Genomic DNA, 21,220 nt, shown 5'->3' on the forward strand with positions numbered 1-21,220 from the left:
GGGTGCTATACAGAGATGTGGTGATACTACCAAGCATATTAAAGTACAAAAATCACTTAAATAGAGTATCGTAAATATAGAGATTTTACATTTAAATTTGTTCTGGTCAACCTATTATATTCTACTTAAGTGTTACTCTCATTCTTCCCTGCAGTATGACAATTATCACAGGTCCTCAAAGAGTAAGTCAGGGAAACACATGCTAGAAAGGATTTGAGGATGGGTCTATGCTGGATTTTAAGTTTTGTCATATAAATATAAGCTTAGAAGGGTAGGCTCCAGAGGTTTGGCTACCAAGTGAAATCTGTTACACCAAAGTAATTCATGAAGATCATCCTCAAAAGCATGAAGGGACTATCATTTGAATCAATGGTAGAAGTATCATACCAATAAAATCACTTATCTGACAATCATAAGATTTTTCTGGTTGTCAGGAGGCACACCTAAGAAACATCTTATACTTTGGAACCAACTTTTTACTTTTTTGATTCTAAGACAGAAGATAAGGGTTAAAAAAAAATACTGAAACCCAGGTCTAAAACGCTATAAAACAATGCCTAATCCCCATCACAAACAGGTACAATCATTAATACCACTATGTTTCTTAGGTGTGCCTCCTGGCAAGCAGAAAAATCTTATGATGATTAATAGGGTGCATGATCATTTTAAGCTCTGAAGAGTTTCTAACTAAAAAGTATTCAGACTAGCAAAGGAAGAATGAGGCATCCATAAAGATAGAACAATGCCACCAAATAAGAAAGGTTAAAAAAAGTTGCCCATTGCAATATTACCACTAGGTTCCTAACAATCACATCTTTCCCAGAGATCCTCATAGGCCCAGTGTTATTACCAGAAATGGGAAAAGACATTAGAAAGTCAAAGAAAAGGAAGTAGAGGTAACAATGGGAGACAGACATTAGGACACATTCTGAAACTGATCTACCCCATCTCTGCCGAGTTTAAACTAGTTATATACCTTCTAACTCAGTATCATCATATTGAAGACTTCAATTCTAAGCAAACACCTAAGTTAGCCATTATTTAAATATAATATTTTTTAAACAAAAATATTAAGAATTGCCAGAATTTATATCTGAGAGCTATTTGTCAATGTACATACTAAAGCAGATATAGAAATGTGGTTATTCTAAGATTTCAGACCCTTCTAGAAAAGTACCTTGAACAAGGAAGGCCCTTTAAAAATGCTGAATCTAATTGGAGGCTGTATAGGGAAAAGATAGGCCTTGTCTTTATAGATCTTCATCAAGTTACTAGATTAGCTGAAGGCTTTAAAAAGGTTGGGCATGGGGATCACATAGGCTCATAGAGAAGAAAGGATTTAAAAGATCTTATACTGCTAAGGCTTTAAAACTTTCAGGGACCTTTTAAATAGCAGAGGGATTTCCATTTTTCTTTTTGAAATTAAAAAAAAGTTACTCTTCCTTACACATTAACTGAAACAATATAATAATAGAAGAAATTCAAATAATAGAACTTTGAGCAAGAAGGGATGATGAAACTTAAACTTTCTAAAGCTCTCCCCTTATTTTATACATAATGAAATAGAGTCCAAAGAATTTAAGTTACCCTAAGTAACACAACTAATTAAGAGGTAAAGAAAGGGTACAACTACAGGGAATGACATATATAAAATACAAATAAAAATGAAAAGAAATGAAATAATGTAGAATAAAAAAGTGAAACCAAAAGAACATAATACATACACTGACTTCAATCATATATGGAATCAGTACCAGAAAGTATTGGCAAAAAGCCTACCTACAAAGCAGAGAATGTTAGTGTTAACTTATTCAAGAAAATGTACTTTTATTAACAACTTCTAAATGGTAAAGCTACAATTGTATCTAAGATCCTTTGGAACCACTTTTAATGCTTTTAGCTAAGTTAAGGGCTTTGGGGGCTTAATGTCATTTATTTATTTATTTAGCTTATTCTGTCTTTCTTTGATCTTATTATATATCACTAGAAACAGAAGTTAAATTTTTTAATTTAAAAAATACTGAAGGGGGCAGCTAGGTGGCTCAGTGGATTAAGAGCCAGGTCTAAAGACAGGAGGTCCTAGTGTTGTGGGGTACTAAAGTTGAACCTCCCAATCTGGCCTCAGACATTTCCTAGCTAGGTGACTAGGGCTATAACCCTTACCACTCATCTGCCTTAGAACCAATACACAGTATTGATTTCAAGACAGAAGGTAAGGGTTTAAAAAAAATACTGAAACCCAGGTCTAAAATACTATAAAGCAATGTCTAATCCCCATCACAAACAAGTACAATCATTATTACTACTATCCATATGTACTTTTCTTATTCCATAGAACAATTTAAAATATGTATGCTTCCACAAACCTAGGTGTAATCAGACCTGGATATGTGAAATATTGAACAAATTTCTAATGCATAGACTCTCTTAAGTTATGCTCACAGTAATTCAAATATTTACTAAATAGACAATACTACTCAAATTTAAGCTGTCATGAAGTCTTATTCAAAACCCTAATTGGGAAATGGCAAAAACACTGGGTCCTTGAAAGCTATGAGAGCAGAGTAGCAGTTCTGGTAAATTTTACCATTACAGAAAGTCTGTGTACAGTCCTACCAACAGATTATGTTTGCTTTTCTAGGAAAAGCCCAGCTTAGAAGAAAGATGCTCATTACTAGTCTGCTCATCATCAAATGATGAATTCTTATGGCAACTAACACAAGATAAAAACGAAAATAGCCATCATGCTTTTGTTTATCTCCTCTTCCCTTTTTGCAGTAAAGGTGACAAAAAAGGAACCAAATGCATTCTAAAGACAGTAGTTTTTATACCATATGCAACCATTAAAATGAACTGTTAATATTCTAAATGTGAAGTCCATTGACCAGCAAGTTGTTACACTACCAAATGAAGGCAAGTGAATCATTTAAGACTAACAACAACAAAAAAGACTAATATTGTTGCTTGAATATTGAAACCAGAAGATATAAGGAAGCCGCACCTAAACAGAAGGAGGTTCTTTATGGAAAAGCAAAACATAAGAGTTGGTTTTGTGTATCTTAAGGTAATGAGGATCTTTTGTCATCTCTTATGGTAGTATACATGGAAACTTATGTGACATCAGTTGCAGAGGATAAAGAGGTAGAAAAGTCCTAGAAGAACATACACAGTAAGACGCTCCAAATTAAAACAATACATAATTAATACTTAGTAATTTCATTGTAAAGGTAAGCACTGGGTAAGATGTTGAAAAATATATTAGAAATGAGGTGAGGATTAAGGAATGGAAGATGCCAAAAATGTATATACACATCATAAATTCTTCAAAAAAGATTCAGAAGGTGCTAAACATGGCAAACAATGAATATCAAAAATGAAACTATTTTGGACAAAAAAACAATGGGTTACTCATGTGGTTATTTCTAAATCAAATATGTACAGACTAACTTGTTAGAGTAAAAATCAAAATCAACCCCATACTAAGATAAAAATAAGGAGATATACCATGCAATTAAAACAACTGATCTAACCTAAAATATTCTGTTGACAGAAAATGGAGAAAGGAACAGATATCAAAACAATTTACAAATATTTCCTAAAGAAGGCTAACTGACTGACAAAATCTATTGCAGAGAATAAAATGGCTTAGCAAAAAAATTGGGCAAGTGAGTAAATGTTGAAAGCAACAAGACCCATTTATTTAATGTGTCCAATGGAAGGCCCAAAAGAAAAGGCCATGTGACCCAACTGGAGACACCCAAAGGAGTAAAGAACAAAGGAAAAATATGAGAGCAATTCATCAACTCTCTCCTACTAGGGCTGGGACTAAAACCTCCAGAACAGAACTGCCAAGAGGTAGGAAAGGAAAACTATTGAATTATTACCTCATCATAGCATGTGTCTCTGGATCAGAGTGGCTCAGATGTTTTAAGGGAAGTAGGGTTTCACTGAAATGAGTTTAATTATTTCTAACTTCTCAGTTAAGAAACTAGAAGTTTCTATCCTGAAAGTTTCTAGACACAAAAGAACCGAATTTGAGAACAGGGCATAGAATAACAGGGCATCATAAAGGAGAACAAGATGTGGCTTAAGATTTTGTGGACTACTATGGTGCTATAAGAAATGACAGGTGGGATGATTTCAGAAAAATTTGTAAAGTCTCACATAAACTGATACAAAGTCAAGTGAGGAGAACCAAAACAACATTCATTGTACACAGTAACTATTTTTTGATAATTGAGAACAACATATTTATTCCTAGCAATCCAAGACAATCCCAGACTCGCAATGAAAAATGTCATCTGCCCTCAGAGAAATAAGTGATGGAGTCTGAATGCATACCAAAATATACTACTGTATTTCATTTTTTTTTAAGTCATTTGAGATCTATTCCACAAACTAATTTGGAAAAATGTTTTACATGAGTGCACATGTAAAATCTGTATCAGATTGCTTATCGTAAGTCTTGGGAAAGAAAGGCAATAAGTAAGGAAAGGAGGGATGGTGGGAGAGGATTAGGAACTAATATGTTTTTAAATTGTTTTTACATGGATTTGAGGAAAAATAAAACAAAGAAATTTTTTAAAAAATAATTTGTGGTCTCATGGCAAAAGACTAGGTCACTGGCTTTTCCAGGTTAGAAAATTGATATAAATTAGGAGATTATAAGGCTAAAAACCTTTCAAACAGTAAGTTAAGAACAAATATTTTAGAATAGAAACTAATTAGCAAAACTAAAATGGGGGTGGGGATGGGGAATGGTGAAAGATTTAAAAGCCACAGAGAGGAGGGAATGACAAATTTATAGAAAGCTTGCTGAAAGACCCAATTAAGACAGATTAGATGGTTAGAATGCTAGGCCTGAAGTCAAAAAGACCTAAATTTAAATCCAACCTAAAACACTTAGTTGTGTGACCCTGGGCAAATCACCTGTTTGCCTCAGTTTCTTTAGCTGTAAAATGAGGATAATAGCATCTACTTCATAGGGTTGTTGTGAGGATCAAATAAAATAATCTGTAAAAAGTACTTATGACCAGCAAACAGTACTTACTATATACATGTTTATTTTTCCCTCCCCATTTGAAGATGAACTGGTAAGTAGAGAAACAGATTAAAAAAAAAAAGGCAAAGATCTATCACCATTTCTATAACTATTTTCCTTATCAATGGGAGTGGACCCACCACACACTGATTCTACTCAATGTTCTACAGAAGAAAGTAGAAAACGCACTTAAATTCAACTTAATAAGCATTAAATTCATTAGATGCTCAATATATGCTAAGCTAGGGATTCAAAGACAAAACAAAAACTGTCACTGACCACAAGGAGCTTATATTCTACTGGTAAAGAAAAGAAAATATAAGAACAGTTAGAGTAGGCAAAGTATACCCAACAGAATTTGATGTTGGAGTACAACATATTTTTTAAAAATCTTTATCTTGGGGGAAGCTGGGTGACTCAGTAGATTGAGAGCCAGGCCTAGAGATGGGAGTGGGTTCAAATTTGACCTCAGGCACTTCCTAGCTGTGTGACCCTGGGCAAGTCACTTAACCCCCATTACCTAGCCCATACCTCTCTTCTGCCTTAGAACCAATACACAGTATTGGTTCTAAGACAGAAGGTAAGGGTTTAAAAAAAACAAACAAACACCTTTATCTTCTGTCTTAGAATCAATACTATATACTGGCTCCAAAGCAGAACAGTGGCAAAAGGCTATGCAATGGGGGTTTAAATGACTTGCCCATGATCACACAGCTAAAAAGCATCTTAGGTCACATTGGAACCCAGGACCTCTCATTTCTAGGTCTGGTTCTCAATCTACAGAGTCTAGCTGCACCTTAGTCAACATATTTTTGAAGGCATTGACTGGAACAAAAAAATCCTAGAGGATATTACTGCTGCGGAAAAAATGACTAGAAGGATATAAACAACAACTCTTCTATTTTCTTACCTCTACAAAAACTTAACTATAACACAGTATCTAGGACATATTAGATGAAAATCACAAACAATATTCTACATTAGATCTCATCTTTATACACACAACTGAAAAGTATAAAGAATAAGAACTCACTATCTACTCTTTTTTAAAAAATTCTGATTCAGTAAAGCAAAATCTAAGATTAAAAGCTGTCTTCCAAAAAGATGTGCTTTTAGCTTAATATGCCAAGATCTTATAGGATTTCCTGATAACTTTGGGTGAATTAAATAAAGAGCAAAGTCCAAAAAAATTAACACATACTGGAATTTACTACTGTCCTAGGGACCTATCCAATCCAGCTCAAATAAAAGGGTTCCCTAAAGACTGAAGTCTTTAAATAATCCTATTGGACAATAATGACTGACAATCACTCAAGAGTTTGGCCTAACAATTAAAGAAGAAAACCAGGAAGCTAAAGAATAACCTATTATCCAGACTTTACAAAGCATTTGGTAAGACAGGCTATTGAACTGGTCCATCAGAATGAATGTCATATTTAGATGCTGAATATGGACAATGATCTGGGCTCCAAATTAAAAAGGGAAAGAGCATCTTAAATTGCATATGGAAAACTGCATAGTGTTTTATAAAACAATCCCAAGTTTCTCTCTAAAACAAAATCCCATCTTTTAAAATCAACAACCTTGAGAGACTGCTGAAAAAAAGGGCTAGTCTCTGAATAAGGAAGACCAAGTTTAAATTCTGCCTCTGATGCATTATAGCATGTGACCCTAGGCAAGTCATTAAACCTCTCATGGCCCCAAACAGTTTTGCAAGATCATAAACTGTAGAACAAGTACCAATCTGCACTGAGAAAATTTGTTTGCTAAGAAGAAATTGCCTATACCAATGAAATCAGGAGACCCAATCTCAAAAATTTTAAAAAATCCTTTTGCAAATCTATTATGATTTCCAAAGAACTACAGGATTATCCAGAGAAGAGATGTATAAGTGTAGATGTGTAGATATTTTGCCATCCATTACTAACAACAAAAACTATGCACAAGCAGTGTAAAAATATCAGAGTTATACAACTAAAAAAATCAGGGGCTATTGAAATAGAAAGAGTGATGGATAACCAGTTGATAGCCTTCATGCAGTACTGGTACCAACATAAAGACCTAGTGTGCCTCTGGTAATGTTAGGTAGACTTGCTATGAAAGATTTTTAGGAAGATAGGAACCAGGTTCATATTGGATGAGGAGTGGATACTTTCAGCTCTGTTCCTCTGGAGAAATGAGGTCATACAAGCCACTAAAGTAACAAATAGTGCCTGACATAATAGGTACTTTAATAAATTTATTTTGATGGACTGATCAACTTTGAGGTTTGTTTTCAAATTTCATATTATAAAATGTCTAAAGTGTGACAAACTAACAAAAGTGTTATATGATTTTTGATCTTCCAAGTTCAATGGAAAGAAATAGTTAGGTTCAGAAGTTTCTCAAAGGAAGTTTGGCAACAAAACAATATGTCTCTTTTACCATCAGCATAAGCTAGATGAAAATGTAGTACCCTCTCTACTAAAATCATGCATTTACTTTTATCCATTCTCTTTGTATTGCTAACGTTTATATATAGTATTGTCACCACACTGATATAAAAAATCCTTGAGAGTAGATGTTTCATTCTTCTTATTTGTATCCCCAATACCTGGAGCTCAGAGTCTGGCATACAATACTTAATAAATGTTGATTGACTATTCTAACATTAACCTAACTTCCTAGTGTGAAATGATTTTCAGAATGCTCCATTAAGTTCAACAAAATAGACATAATTATATTGTTTCGATTGTGTATTTACTAATAAAGTTTATATATGTATGCTTATATTAGACAATTAAAAAATTTAGAATAAACCATTAAACTTTAACTATTGAATGAGTTTCTAAGAATAAGAAAGATTCTGAGGCTGCCACATTTTTCTAAAATTACCATGTACATAAATAAATCAGAATTTAAAAATTCTAGTATGAATTAAAATGTAGTATTAAAAGCATAATGTTGACCAGTAGAGGGCACTTCTGAGAATTTGAGAAAAAAAAGAGACAGTTTAACATGTACCACAATGTTTAAAAAGGTTTTATTCAGTATATAGTGAAATATCCTTAGTAAAATGCACTCTTAATTTTGCAAGAGTAATGATCAATTAAAATCTAAAAATAAACAACTGTTAGAAAATATGAATTTGGAAATGATCAAATAAAATATATTAAAAAAAAAAGAAAATATGAATTATTTTTTATACTAAAGGCTTATCATTAACTCAATTACTTCAAATATTGTAAGCTATGTTAGTCTTAAAATGATTTTTAAAATTTTAAACACTTGCTGCCAATTAGGTAGTATTAATAATTTATATCTATATACATTACATGGTGTATATACACGTAAAATGTATCTATATGGATTATTATTAACATTAAAAGTTTTCTCCATTCAATTCAACCTCACGTTTTATCTTATTTCACAAAAGAATTATCTCCTATTGCTAAAGGATTTCAAAAGACTGTAATTCCATCACTTACACAGATTGCAACTTCTCTACACATTAGTGGAGCTTTTTGTTATTACTGGAGCAGCCAAATGTGGAAATAAATCTCTCCTGACCTGGTTGACCTGGTCTCAGAGATCAACTCATTTTATAAATGAGGAAACAGATCCAAAAAGGTTAAATAATTTACTCAAAGTCTGCTCTCCACTGCTTAAGACTCATAAAGGCCCATGCTCAAAGTCACTACCAGTGAGTTAGGACATTCCAAAGCCTAACTCTCCTGGCAGATGCTTCAAGAATTTAGGATCACCTCTACCCCTTTATTAAAGCACTGGAGTAGAAGTGACAATGAGTGAGAAAATTAAATCTGAGAAAAACGATGAGAGACCTCAGGGGGGACAGGAAGACCACAGAAACCAGAGATAGAAAACATTGTTTGATTAGCAAAAGACATCAAGCCAGAATCAAGTAATCGATGTTAATTACATCTACAGGCAGTATGGTGTAATGGAAAGAAAACTAAATATGGAATCAAAAGACCCAGGAGGTTTGAATTTTAATTCTACTACTTACTATGAGGCCCTAAACCAACCATTTATAACTACTTTGGGGCTCAGTTTTCCCATCTCTACAAGGGGAAATAATATTTGCAATACCTAGCTCACTCTTGTGATCAAAGTGTTTGTGTAAATGGAGAAGCACAATATAAATGTAACTTATTGTCATAGCAGCAATGTATGGTCTAGATAAATCAATGATGCTATCATGATGATAATCCTGCTTGTACTATTGAAGTATCATTAATAAATAAATAAATCATTTTGCATGCATTTTAGCTAAATATATTTTCTAAAATAGTTTTTCAAGTTCTATTATGCTAAAAGTTTTCCTTATGACATCTTTGACCTATAACAACTGAAATTAAAGTTTGCCTTTTGTACTTAGCTAGTTATTATAAGTAATTCGGAGGAGAAATAAAACTGAATTTAAAATGTCATTTTAATAATTATTAGATAGATGTTGTATTTAGAATAATTTTCTCCCAATAATAGAAATTACAAAAAGTTCCCTTGTTTTGAATCCTATAGCATCATCTCAGAGACATAAACGTACCCAGTCTGAATAAGATGTACACAATAACTTATATACAAACCATGACATTCATGGTTATGAAACCAAACCATATGGTTTCATAGCATAATTTGTAACTTTGACCTCTGATAATAGCAGTTTGGAACAGCATATTTAAATAAATTATTTCAGATACAGGTATTCAGAATCTAAAGCTTGGATCCATTCATTACTCATTTCTGTTATTTACAGGAGCTAATTTTCTATTTAAAAACAAGCAAGTTGTGCTTAGATATGAAGTATGGAGTAGTGACCAGGAGATCAGAGCAGAGACTTTGAGTGTAAGTCTTGTCTTTGATATATACTACCTAAGAGACCCATTTTCGCACTGGATAGCAGTTACCCACAGTGATGAAAAGCAAGTATAAACAAAAAATATAGTTCTACTTAGTAAATTTCATAGAATCTCAGGTTATCTAGAATACCCTCTCTTCTGAAATAGTAATTCCTCTACAATGGTCTTTCCAAATGGTGATCTGTTTAAAAATCTAAAAAGATAACTATTTTATGATACTCTCTATTCTACTTTTAGATAGCATTAATTAGAAGTCTCACCTCATATTGAGCTAAAATTTTTCTCTTAAAACTTTCACCCAATTATTTCCATTTGGGCTAATGAAGGAGAAAATTTCAAATATATGCTGTCAATCTGCAAAATATCATTATTCTCTTCGCTTTAAATCTCTTTTCCCCATATTTTCTATGTCTATCAAAATTTACACTACTGAGAAGCCATGAAGAGATTCATTCTGAACTACCATCTAGTATGGATGTACATATTATTTTCTTCAATAGAATGTAATCTTCTTGAAGGCAGGAATTATTCTTTTTATTCTTAGTGCATAATACATGGCAGAGTAGGTACTCATAAATCTTTATTGACACATTTTTCACCTCCTTGTAAGATTATCTTCCAGAGATTGTGAATTCAGGTGATGAATTTTTTTTGTTTCTGAAATTAACTCTGATATTTCCTTACACGTGAATTAGTGAAAGAAGCCTTGCATTGATTTTTTTAAAAAATATTTTTAAAATATATTGAAAGTTAAATATAAACTAAGAAGGAGGCACTAGGTAAGGCTCAGAAGATGGGATTGGGGCAGCTAGGTGGCTTGATGGATAGAAAGCAAGGCTAGAAGAAAGGAGATCCTAGATTCAAATCTGACCTTAGACACTTCCTGTGTGTGCAAATCACTAACCCCAATCTCCTAGCTCTTACTGCTCTTCTGCCTTGGAACCAATACTTAGAATCTATTCTAAGACATTAGGTAAGGGTTTTTTTAAAAATGGGATTGTTTAGCTTAAAGAAGGCTAAAGGAACATGTGGGTAAATGCTTTAAAGATACATATAAGGATATGTACATGCAAAGTCCTACCTATATTCTTATTCTAAGTTGTTCCTTTTCAAGATAATAATGATCTGTTGATAGATACGAAGTATTTGTTGTGGTTATGCTACTGAACAATTTTTGAGGGGTTCAGTCCTAGAATTTCTTTGATGTACGGAATTTAAGAAGAGGAAATTCCCTCAGCAAATGGGAATAAAACAAATGTTTCAAAACTTCAAGTCTTAGAGAACTATCAATGACACTAAGAGGGTGTCTTGGTCAGGATCAAACTATCTCTGAGTAGAGGAACTAAAACTCAGGTCTTTTTGATCCTGAGATGAGCTTCCCTATCATGCCACAAAGCCTCTCACTATTAGGCATTTGTTAGTTGGGATTGTTAATGTACACAAGACCACTTTAACATTAAGCAGTTCAAAATTAAAGTATAAATATTTTCGTGAGCAGCAACTAGATAGTGCAGTGGATAAAGCACTGGGCCTGGAGTCATAAAGAGTTCAAATCTAGCCTCAGACACTAGTTCTGTGACCTTGGGCAAATCATTTAATCCTGTTTGCCTCAGTTTCCTCATCTGTAAAATGAACTATTTAAGGAAATGGCAAACCACTCCAGTATCTTTGCCAAGAAAACTCCAAATGGGATCATGTAGTCAGACATTACTGAAATTTTTCACAAGGGACCTAACACACATTTCAATTAAGAATTATTGCTCAAAAACTTCAGGCCATTATATAGATGTCATTATTTAGTATCACAAAGATAATATTTAAAATAGACTTACCTCTATCGTAGGATCATACTCATCTACAAAGTGATTCTGAATTAGCTGTATTGTCAAGGCACTCTTGCCTACACCACCAGCTCCAACTACCACAAGCTTATATTCAGTCATTTTCAGCAGGCTTTAGAACAACAAAAAAAAAAAGCAATAAAAACATGATTAGAATATTCTTCACACTTAAATTAATGTAGCTCAAACTCTGCTACAAGTTAGAAATCTAATACCTACCTACCTTTATGTGAGACACACACTTTTAGGATACTCAAAAAAAAGTCATGTTAATAGCTGCAATGGATAGAATATGTCAAATTTCTACTAAAATACTATAAGTTACATAAGCCTGGAAATCTGACTTATATTTACAACTTTCCCATCAGCCTTTTGAGAAAAATAATCCAGGTGAGTATAGTCATGGTTCTTTTATCTCATACTTAGCTAGATAGTTCATTTTAGAATGGCCAGTGTGTAATTTTGAACACACTCTCACTGGAATATGCCATGACTTCACAAGAAGCTCACAGATTATAGCACTGTACATCCTCAACTAGAGTGACTGAATGTCTTAGCTACTGCCCATGATCATTTGTCTACCAACCCCTAGTTTCTAAAGAGATGGAAATAGCTGTAAAATTCATAGCAAAGATGATGAAGAAGTGGCAAAGAGCACTTCTTGGCCAGCTTCCGATAAAATAAACCAGGAGGTAGAGTTAAAGAAGATTAAAAGTATATAGGAGCAAGTTATTGTATTAATCAAAACTGACTTTTAAAGGATATAGAAAGAGAACCCCCTTCTATTGTGAAATTAGAAATAAAATTCTTGACACTGAATAGTTTACATCACATGTACTACCACATAAGACACACTCAAATCTGCCTCTGTCTCTCACACGCACACTATACATATATACACAGATGGATATTTTTTTAATGGAATGGCCATTGATTTCCTATGTGGAACCAAAGAAAAGAAGTACATATAAGAGAGGTCAATCAATACCATTTAGAGGGAGAACTGACAATAATTCAAAACATGATGATCAGTTCCTGAACAAATTATTTAAATGTGCACACAAATACACACAGAAATATATTCAGTTTGTACACAAATATACATATAAATACAAAAAAACAATGTCTATTTGGCTCACCCAAAAATAAGAAATATGCAAATAGTTAAAAATCCAGATATTCTGGTTTGTCAAATATACCATTCCCTGGACTGTTTTGAGCCCTACTCACCAACAAGGCCTTAGGCTCTAAAAGTGTTTATGTTGTATATCCCAGACCTTTTTCTACACCCATTTTTGCTTCACCATGAGAACCTGTATTAACCTAGTTCTAAGCCAATGTGTCTAAGCATCTCATGCAATTTAGTCCTACTTATGTAATGATTAACAATAAAAAATGGCAATGAGAAAACCTTATATCCATCAAAGTACCAATTCCTACATAAGACCTTTCCCAATTCCTAATAGTTGTTGGTGCCTTCCCAAATTAATTTGTATTTATTCTATATATACATTGTGTATTTACTTATATGTGCACATATTTCCATAAATAGAATGTAAGTGCCCTGAAAGTAGGGCTCTTTCCTTTTGCTCTGTGACCTCGGCTATTCACAAAGTGCCTGGCACATACCAGGGATTCAAAATATTTACAGAATCTGAGCCATAACAAACTCTTGGCTACTGCCCCCCCCCCCAAAAAAAAGTTCTTAAAGTCTAAGAAGCAGGTGACAAAAACTCAATGAAAGTTAATTGTGAAGTATGACTTCTACAATCTGCCTCCAGTTTCTAATGTTTTCTTGCACTACTTTCCTTCCTATACTCCAAATCTCTGCCAAAATGGAGCACTGAAAAACCCACTGTAGCTGAACATGTCCCAAGTGTTTCTATCTGTGCCTTTATTCATGAATATAGGGCCTTCTCCACATATCTACTTATTTCAAGTGTATACATTTTAGGTTCATAAGATTTAAACTTAGAACTAAAAGAGACTTTAGAAATCATCTAGTCCAACCCTCTCTCAGATTTTTCCTCCATGGCTAGTTTATGAATGAATAAAGGTTTAGAAAAATTAACTGACTTGTCCATAGTCTCACAGGTAAAAAGTAGCAAAGCAGAAATTCAAAATCAAGTTTTTGTTTTGTTTTGTTTTGTTTTAAACTAAATCCCCTGTTCCTTACACTAATTTCATTTAAAGGATAGGAACTGACTGATTTCATTGGTCTAGGGGGAAGTCCCACATGAGGAAACTACCAATGTAGTCTCTGCAATGAGGTAGTCTTTGGGAATTGCCTGGTGCATTGATAGGTTAAAAAGTGATTTGCTCTGTCTGGGTCACACAGCCTGCATATGTCAGGGGTAGAACCTGAACCCTTCAGCTTCAAAGTTGGCTCAATACCTACCTGTCAGCCTCCCTCTCTCATTCAAAGATTCTAAAATGTCATTTCCTCCAAAAGCTTTTTCAGATCTTCAAACAAGAAGTAATCTCTTTTCTTATGAACTCTCATAGCATCTCTCTATTTTGTATAACTTCATATAATCACAGATTTAGCACTAGGAAGGACCTCAAAGGCCATTTAGTCGAACTCCTTCAATTTATATTAGAGAAAACTGAGGGCTCTCAGTTCAAGGTCACAGAGAGTTTTAGGGTTGGCTTTGAACCCAGGGCCTCTAACAGTACCTTCTCCTGTATTTCACATCTCTCTCAACAGACAGTAAGCTCCTGGAAGGCAGATGACATTCATGTTTTATTCATTTTTGTATCTGTTGCCTTTGAAGTGCATTACTAATCACTTTCTATTTTATACACAAATAGTTCACGTGTAAGCATGTGTATCAATTTTTGTACATATCCACAATGAGTTCCTGAAAAGTGGAATGTAAATAAAATCACATTTTAAGTTAAAGCAATAGACCATTCAAAGTCTTAATAAATCATAATTTTTGGAGCTAGCAGTATAATAATGTAATAGCTAACTTTTATATAGCCCTTCCTATGTGCCAGGCAGAGTGCCAAGCACTTTGTTATTATTATTATTTCATTTGATCCTCACAACAACTTGGGAGGTGGGTGCTTTTATTATAGACATTTTACAGACAAAGAAAGTGAAGCAAACAGAGTTAAGTGACTTGTCCAGGATCGTCCAGCTACTAAGTATCTGAGGCTAGATTTGAACTGGAACCTTCCTGACTGCAAGTTCAGCATTCTATCCACTGCACCACCCCAAGTTCATCACTGTTGAGATGAGAAAACTAAGTTAGAAAAAAGTTAAGTAGCAGTAGCACTGCCAAGAAAAGAAACCTAACAATTTAAAGAAAGAATAGACTCTTAATTTACCTCTTTTCTGCAAATCCAAATTTTTATGTTAGTTGTTTAAAACAGAATATGTTTGAGTGTAATTACTTTCCATTCATTGCCTTGTTGTCATCAACTACATTAAATGGATAAAGTCTTTCATTCTGAAGCAGAGTTCATCAATGTAGACATCAATCAATAGTAATGTTAATACTAGATATTAATAGTCATTTCTTCCTCTTTAATTCCAATGCTTATTTTTGCACAAGTAGCATTAGACAGTCTGGAGCTTTAACTATAACATAAGCATGCATACACCTGATTAAAAGGCTGCAGTAGGTTGTTTTGGCAGCCACAACTAAGTCCTCATTGCTAGTCATTATTGCTAGATGTTGGGAGTTCTATTACAACACAGTATTACTGTAGTAACTTCTAGGATGGTGAACATGTTCTGCATTCTTCAGTAGAGATAACCACTTTTTAGTTTGTGGGTGATTTCCCCCCTCTTGCTTAAAAATAAACTTGACTCAGCAAAATTCTCCGAAATAACCATTTTCCGTTTACAACTCATTCAAGCTTCCATTCCACACACCTAGAGCTTGCTGCGGCCACTCACCGAGGCTACAAAATGTCATATACCAGGGAGCTAGCTTAGAACTAGGAGGCTGCAGCTGGACTCTCCACAACGTAACCTCAAACAGGGGTACTTGACTTACTCTTAATTCTCTTGGGAAAGGACACCCCCCCCCCAAACCCCATGGACACACACACGTCTTTGTTCACAAGGAAAACGACCACTTCGCATCAGCAGCAAACGAAGTTTCTCGCTCACCCGGGGAGATGCTATGGGTGGCCGGGAGGACAGCGCCAGGCACCCAGAGCTCAGCAGGGAAGGCGGGGAGCCGTCCAGGAGGGAGTGCACAGACCCACCGACAGGCAGACCCGGGCGCAACCTTCACCACGCCCGGACCCGCCCTCCGGGCGGCCGAGTTTCAGCTCGCCTCGAGCCCGGGCCGGCTCTCCGGGGAGGGAGGGAGGAAGGAAGAAAGAAAGGAAAGAAGGAAGGGGATTCCCGTTCAGGAAGCGGCGGCAGCCTCTCCCTGCACCCCCTGCGGTTCTTCCCCGCCTCGGCTCTATCTCTTCCACCCCGCCGGGGCTCCTCACCTCCGCTAAGACCCCTAATTCATTCACTCTCCGTCCGCCCCGCCCAACCCGGCGCCGGCGAGGAAAGGTCGGACCCCGGGCAGGGACTCAGGAGGGAGGGCAACGGGGCCCTTACCTCTCTTCCGCGCCGGAGAGACGCTGGGTCTCGGGCCCGCACGGCCGCCTGCGTTAGCGCCGCTCTCAAGCCCACTCTGCAATGGCGGGGGCCGGGGAGCGCCGAAGGAGCCCGAGCCCGAGGCGCAGCAACCGCTGCTGCTGCCGCCTCTGCCTCTGCCGCCGCCGCCACAGTCTCCTGGGGAAGTCGAGCCCCGAGCGAATGGATGGGAGCAGTGAAGGGCCGAGTTATCGATGCGCTCCGCGATCGACTTCTTTTCGGGCGGGCGAGAGAAAAGAGGGAGCGGCCAGAGCTATGTGGGAAGAGAGAGAAAAAGGGAGGGAACCAGGCGAGAGGCTAGCCCGAAGAGCAAAGAGGAAAAGGAGGAAGAGAGCTCGTGCAGGCGGCACACCTCACGTGCAGGCGGAGCTAGACCGGAGGAGGAGAGGCTTGAGCTTTCGCTTGCTCCCCGCCCAGCCTAAGGACTAGTACCCGCCCTCCCAAGCCATCCACATACACACAGAGGTTGCCAACTGGCCAATCCCCTTCCACCCTTCCGACCGCACTCCCGCCTACTCGACCCTCCAGCCACTCACCTTGTCCCTGGTCGTGGACACTCATTCCCCCTCCCACACATCCATCCTCGGAGAGCTGCCACACCTTCGAATCTCTCCTCTGGCACCGTAAGAGCTAGAGAATCTCCCTTGTTCTGCTTCTGCATCTAGTGCCGCAGACTGCAGGCCCAGATGCCCAGAGCACATCTATAGCTGTTCACGTCCACATTTCCACGGGTTCCTTCCATCAACCACTGGGGAGCCAACTTACGCTTCTACGTCTTCTCTCACGGCACTGAAAGCCTTTCATAGTCTAGCTCTGCTCTCCTGTTCTGCTAAACTGACGGACTTTCTATTCTCTGAACCCCACATTCCATCTCCCACCTGTGCCTCTTTTCTTTTCCTACCTCTATTTCATTGATATAGAGAAACTATGAGTAACTCCTTCACAAAGGTCAGAACTTGCAATGCAATCTGTAGCTGGGGTCTGTAAACTTTGTAAAAAATAACTATTCCAATATAAGTTCCCTATATAAACTTTCATTTCATGCCTTTTTTACACTTAATTTTTTATTTTATTTTACACAAATACATAAGCAATTTTTAACATTCATTTTTTAAAATTCAGAGTTCCAAATTCTCTCCTTTTCTTTCCCCACCCTCTCCTTGAGAAGGTAAGCAATTTGATATAAAGTATACATCTGTAAATGCAAAACATTTTCATATTAGTTCTATAGCAAAGGAAAATGTAGACCAGCAATAATAAATTTTTTAAATTATTCTTCAACTTTCATTCAGACTTCATCAGTTTTTTCTTTGTAAATGGGATAGCATTTTTTTCATCTTAAATTCTTTGAAATTGTTTTTGTAATGTACAATGAAGCCTTTAATTTCAACGGACTGACAAAGTGAGGTGTGGGGAGGGGAAGAAGTTAAGAACTCTTCTGAGAGTTGCCTCGAGCACTGGGAGGTTGTGACTTGTCCAAAGTCACACAGCTGGTAGGTGTAGAAAGGACATTTGACCCCCAAACCTTCTTGGGTTTTACTGCATTGCCTCTGAAGGCTATCTCTCAGATTTGGAATGCATTCTAGCCTCACCTCTGCCTCTTAAAATACTTCCTTCAAGAGCTCAACTCCTACCCAAAGCCTTTATTATCCCCACCACCACTATTCTACATCTCATGCCTCTCTCCTTCCTAAAATTAACTTGCATTAACTTTTCTGTATAATTGTTTCATTCTCTCCTCTGGCTAGGGATTGTTTTTACCAGTGAGGTGGCACAGTGGATACAAATTGATACTGGCTGAGAGACTGTGGTCAATTCATTTCACCTCCTTTTCCTAACTTACTTTCACCTGTAAAATGGGGATAATAACAACAACTATCTCCTAGGGTTATATTTTAAATAAATATTATATGCATTAAGAGGTGAAAACAAAGTGATAATTTAAGCTCCAAATGTGGCATTTAAAAGAGTGGGAGCCTTAAACTGTAAGAGTTAAAATTGGTGAGGTAATAAATTGTAATAGATATAAGAGTGGATGAGTAAATTGTGACCGCAGGAAATATGCTTTCACTACAGTGTTTTGTTTTTAAATCAAATATAAGGTGGTCGCTAGGGAAATATTCCCAATTATGAATATACCCAATTCAACTGGGTTTTATAGAGAATTTAATTAATAACACAATGAAGAATTAAAGAGAGAGAGAGAAAGAGTAAGAAAGGAATAAGTTTGAAGGGCCTTAAGCCAACGTGGCCTAGACCTGAGTCTTTAGAGAGAGATCAGTCAGTCCTTAATCACTCACCACAAGATCTGTCCAAGCAAGAATATAGACACCAGTTCAGCCAGTCATCCTTCTCCAGAGAGAGATTCTTCTGACTGTCCTCAAGAGCCACTCCCAAGAGACTCCTTAGAGAGTGCTTCCTTCAACAGACTGTCCTCTTCTTATATAGGGGGTTTTCTCCTATGTCACCTCCCCTAAGTTCTTCCATCTACCAATCACAGTAGATGTTTTCCAAAGGACAGCCCATTCTGAATTCACAGCTGAGTAGACTAATCCTTTTAGTCATTCACACCTGAATAGGCTAGAATCTCTGTTGCCTGACCTTTATAGGTACTTAGCACCCCTTTGTATTAATTCTAAAAATAGGCATATCTTAAGTATGGGTTTTAAGTATTTTTCATTGTTCAGCAAGCAGTTTTCTCCCCTAAAGCAGGCTTAAGTTCGGGTGGAGTAGAGGTCTTCACATTTTTGATCTAAGTAGAGTTCTCACTGTCCAAATGGGGAATGGTCCCAATAGGGAATTGTCTCAATGGAGAATTCCTCAATGGGGAATTTTTTAACATTCACAAGTCTGAGAAATTTCAAGATTCACACAAAGGAGATAAATCGTTTACTGGGTGGAAGGGGAGGAATCCAGAAAGCTTCCTGAAGGAATTGGGATTTGAGCTGCTTTTTCAATTGGTCACTGGATAGTAGAGTGAATGGGGAGAAAAAAAAAAGAAAAAAGGCCACCACATTCCATATTATTTATGGAAGCACATTTTGTAGTAGCAAAAAACAAAGTAGACATCTACTATTGGGGTGATAGCTAAATAAATTGTGGCATATTCATGTAATGAAATATTACAACCATATAAGAAAATTTGAAGATGAGTACAGAGGAGCATGGGAACACATATAACTAATTCAAGATGAAGTAAGCACAATGCTTGTCACAATGTAAATGGGAGGGGAAAAAACAAGAACAGAACAATTCCCAACTGAATACTCAAAAAGTATAATGACCAAGCTTGTGAATAAAGAAGATAGATGTGAGACAAGAAAAAAAATGACAAGATATATCTGTTCCTTTGCATTGGTGGGGGATTATTTGTGTGGTTCATTGAATATGATAGAAGACTTTCTTAATGTTGTTCCATGTTACTAAACTTCTTATTTTTTATTATGTTGAAAAAAGATAATACTATATGTTTTCAGGATGTTTTTCAGAAATAATTTCATTAATTTAATCTTATTCTAAATCCAAGCATCTATAGGTTGTAGAACTGTCAAAAAAAGATGGGGAATTGCATACACACAGACAACACACACACATCACACCTTAAGAGAATTTGAAGTAACATTCATAGGAATTTATTCAGTTTTGAGTTAACATTCTACTCATTCTAATAGAACTAGTCACTAAAAACTTCTCCTCAGTTCCTCTTTTGACAACTCACCCTGCTTTGCACTAGAAATCAAAAGGCTTGGGTATCAGTACCTTAGTTCTTTCTCCTTAATCCTAATTCCTCCCCAGCCACACTCCCCAGGATCCCAGATTTTCTTTTCAAAACTCCAGCAACTTCTTCAACCTGAAAATTCACTATGTCCTGGACTTCAGAGTATGGAACTACCCTTCTCCCCTACTGCCTCTCTTGCTAATTACCTCATTCCTGCAGAACCTACAATTTAAGGAGGGTAACCAAGCCAGTCAAACCTTCATTCTTCTTCAGAATATACTCCGTACTATCCCAGACTTTCTCTTCCAAGACCTGTTTGTCAACCCACCCCACTATCCAAGAACCTTCATTTCTTCTAGAATTCTGCCCCCATCAACTCTTTTCAGCTTCCTTTCTTATGTATCCCCTTCCAAATACCATAATGCTAGGTCTTTGAGGAGAGGGCCCATTTTTCTACTTATATTTGTATTCCTAGCACATAATAATAGCTTAACAAATGCTTCTATGAATGTGGAGGTATATTCCCTAAGGGGAGTCACAGTCTTTCTTTTCTAAAAACTGGAAGGCAATGATCTTAACTACTTTTTATTCTAAGTATGGATACCATGTTAAATTTATATTCCTGGGATCTTAACTTTTGTTATTGACTTTTCCCACACTTCCCTAAAGGGAAAGTTCTGAAAAGGACTTCAGACTAGAGAAATATTTATTTTTAAAATATTTTCAAGTGAAGGAAAAAGGTGTTTAATATGTTCCCACAGTTAAAAGAAATATTTCTTTTATTTTTTTTTATTTATTTATCACCTCCCTTGGTGAGGGAGGAGAGTGAAATATTCATAATGTAAGTTATATAAAAACCACATATAAATTTTGTTATATTTTTGTTTTATGTAAGTATGTATATACTTATATATTTTTAAAAACAAAAATTTTAAAGGAAAGAAAAACATTCCAGGAATAGAAAAAACTCAGTTTTTACCTCATCTCCCATACCCAAGTCATCAAATCTCAAAATGTTTTCCTATCATTTCCTTCCTCTACACTTTCACTGTCTTACCTTAGTACAAGTCTTTGCCACCATCCCTAGATTGCTATAGCAGTGTTTAAGTTCTCCACTTCCTAATCTACTTACCATACTGCCAGAACATTCTT

At 36.1% G+C, this 21,220-nt stretch overlaps 1 protein-coding gene across 6 annotated transcripts in view; it reads right to left on the bottom strand.

Moving 5' to 3' along the window:
- The window catches only part of KRAS (KRAS proto-oncogene, GTPase), a 44,331-nt gene extending 25,551 nt beyond the window's left edge, over nt 1-18,780 (bottom strand). For 2 of the 6 annotated variants that reach the window (XM_056797310.1, XM_007503501.2), the window contains exons 1-2: nt 18,651-18,780; nt 11,733-11,853 (exon numbers count right to left, since the gene is read on the bottom strand). In XM_056797310.1, the coding sequence (XP_056653288.1) occupies nt 11,733-11,843 (111 nt within the window). In that variant the 5' untranslated portion in view covers nt 11,844-11,853; nt 18,651-18,780. 6 annotated transcript variants of the gene reach the window in all.
- Between the last annotated feature and the right edge of the window lie 2,440 nt (nt 18,781-21,220).

This window comes from Monodelphis domestica, chromosome 5 (genome assembly GCF_027887165.1).
Source record: "Monodelphis domestica isolate mMonDom1 chromosome 5, mMonDom1.pri, whole genome shotgun sequence".
NCBI classification, from domain to species: Eukaryota; Metazoa; Chordata; class Mammalia; order Didelphimorphia; family Didelphidae; genus Monodelphis; species Monodelphis domestica.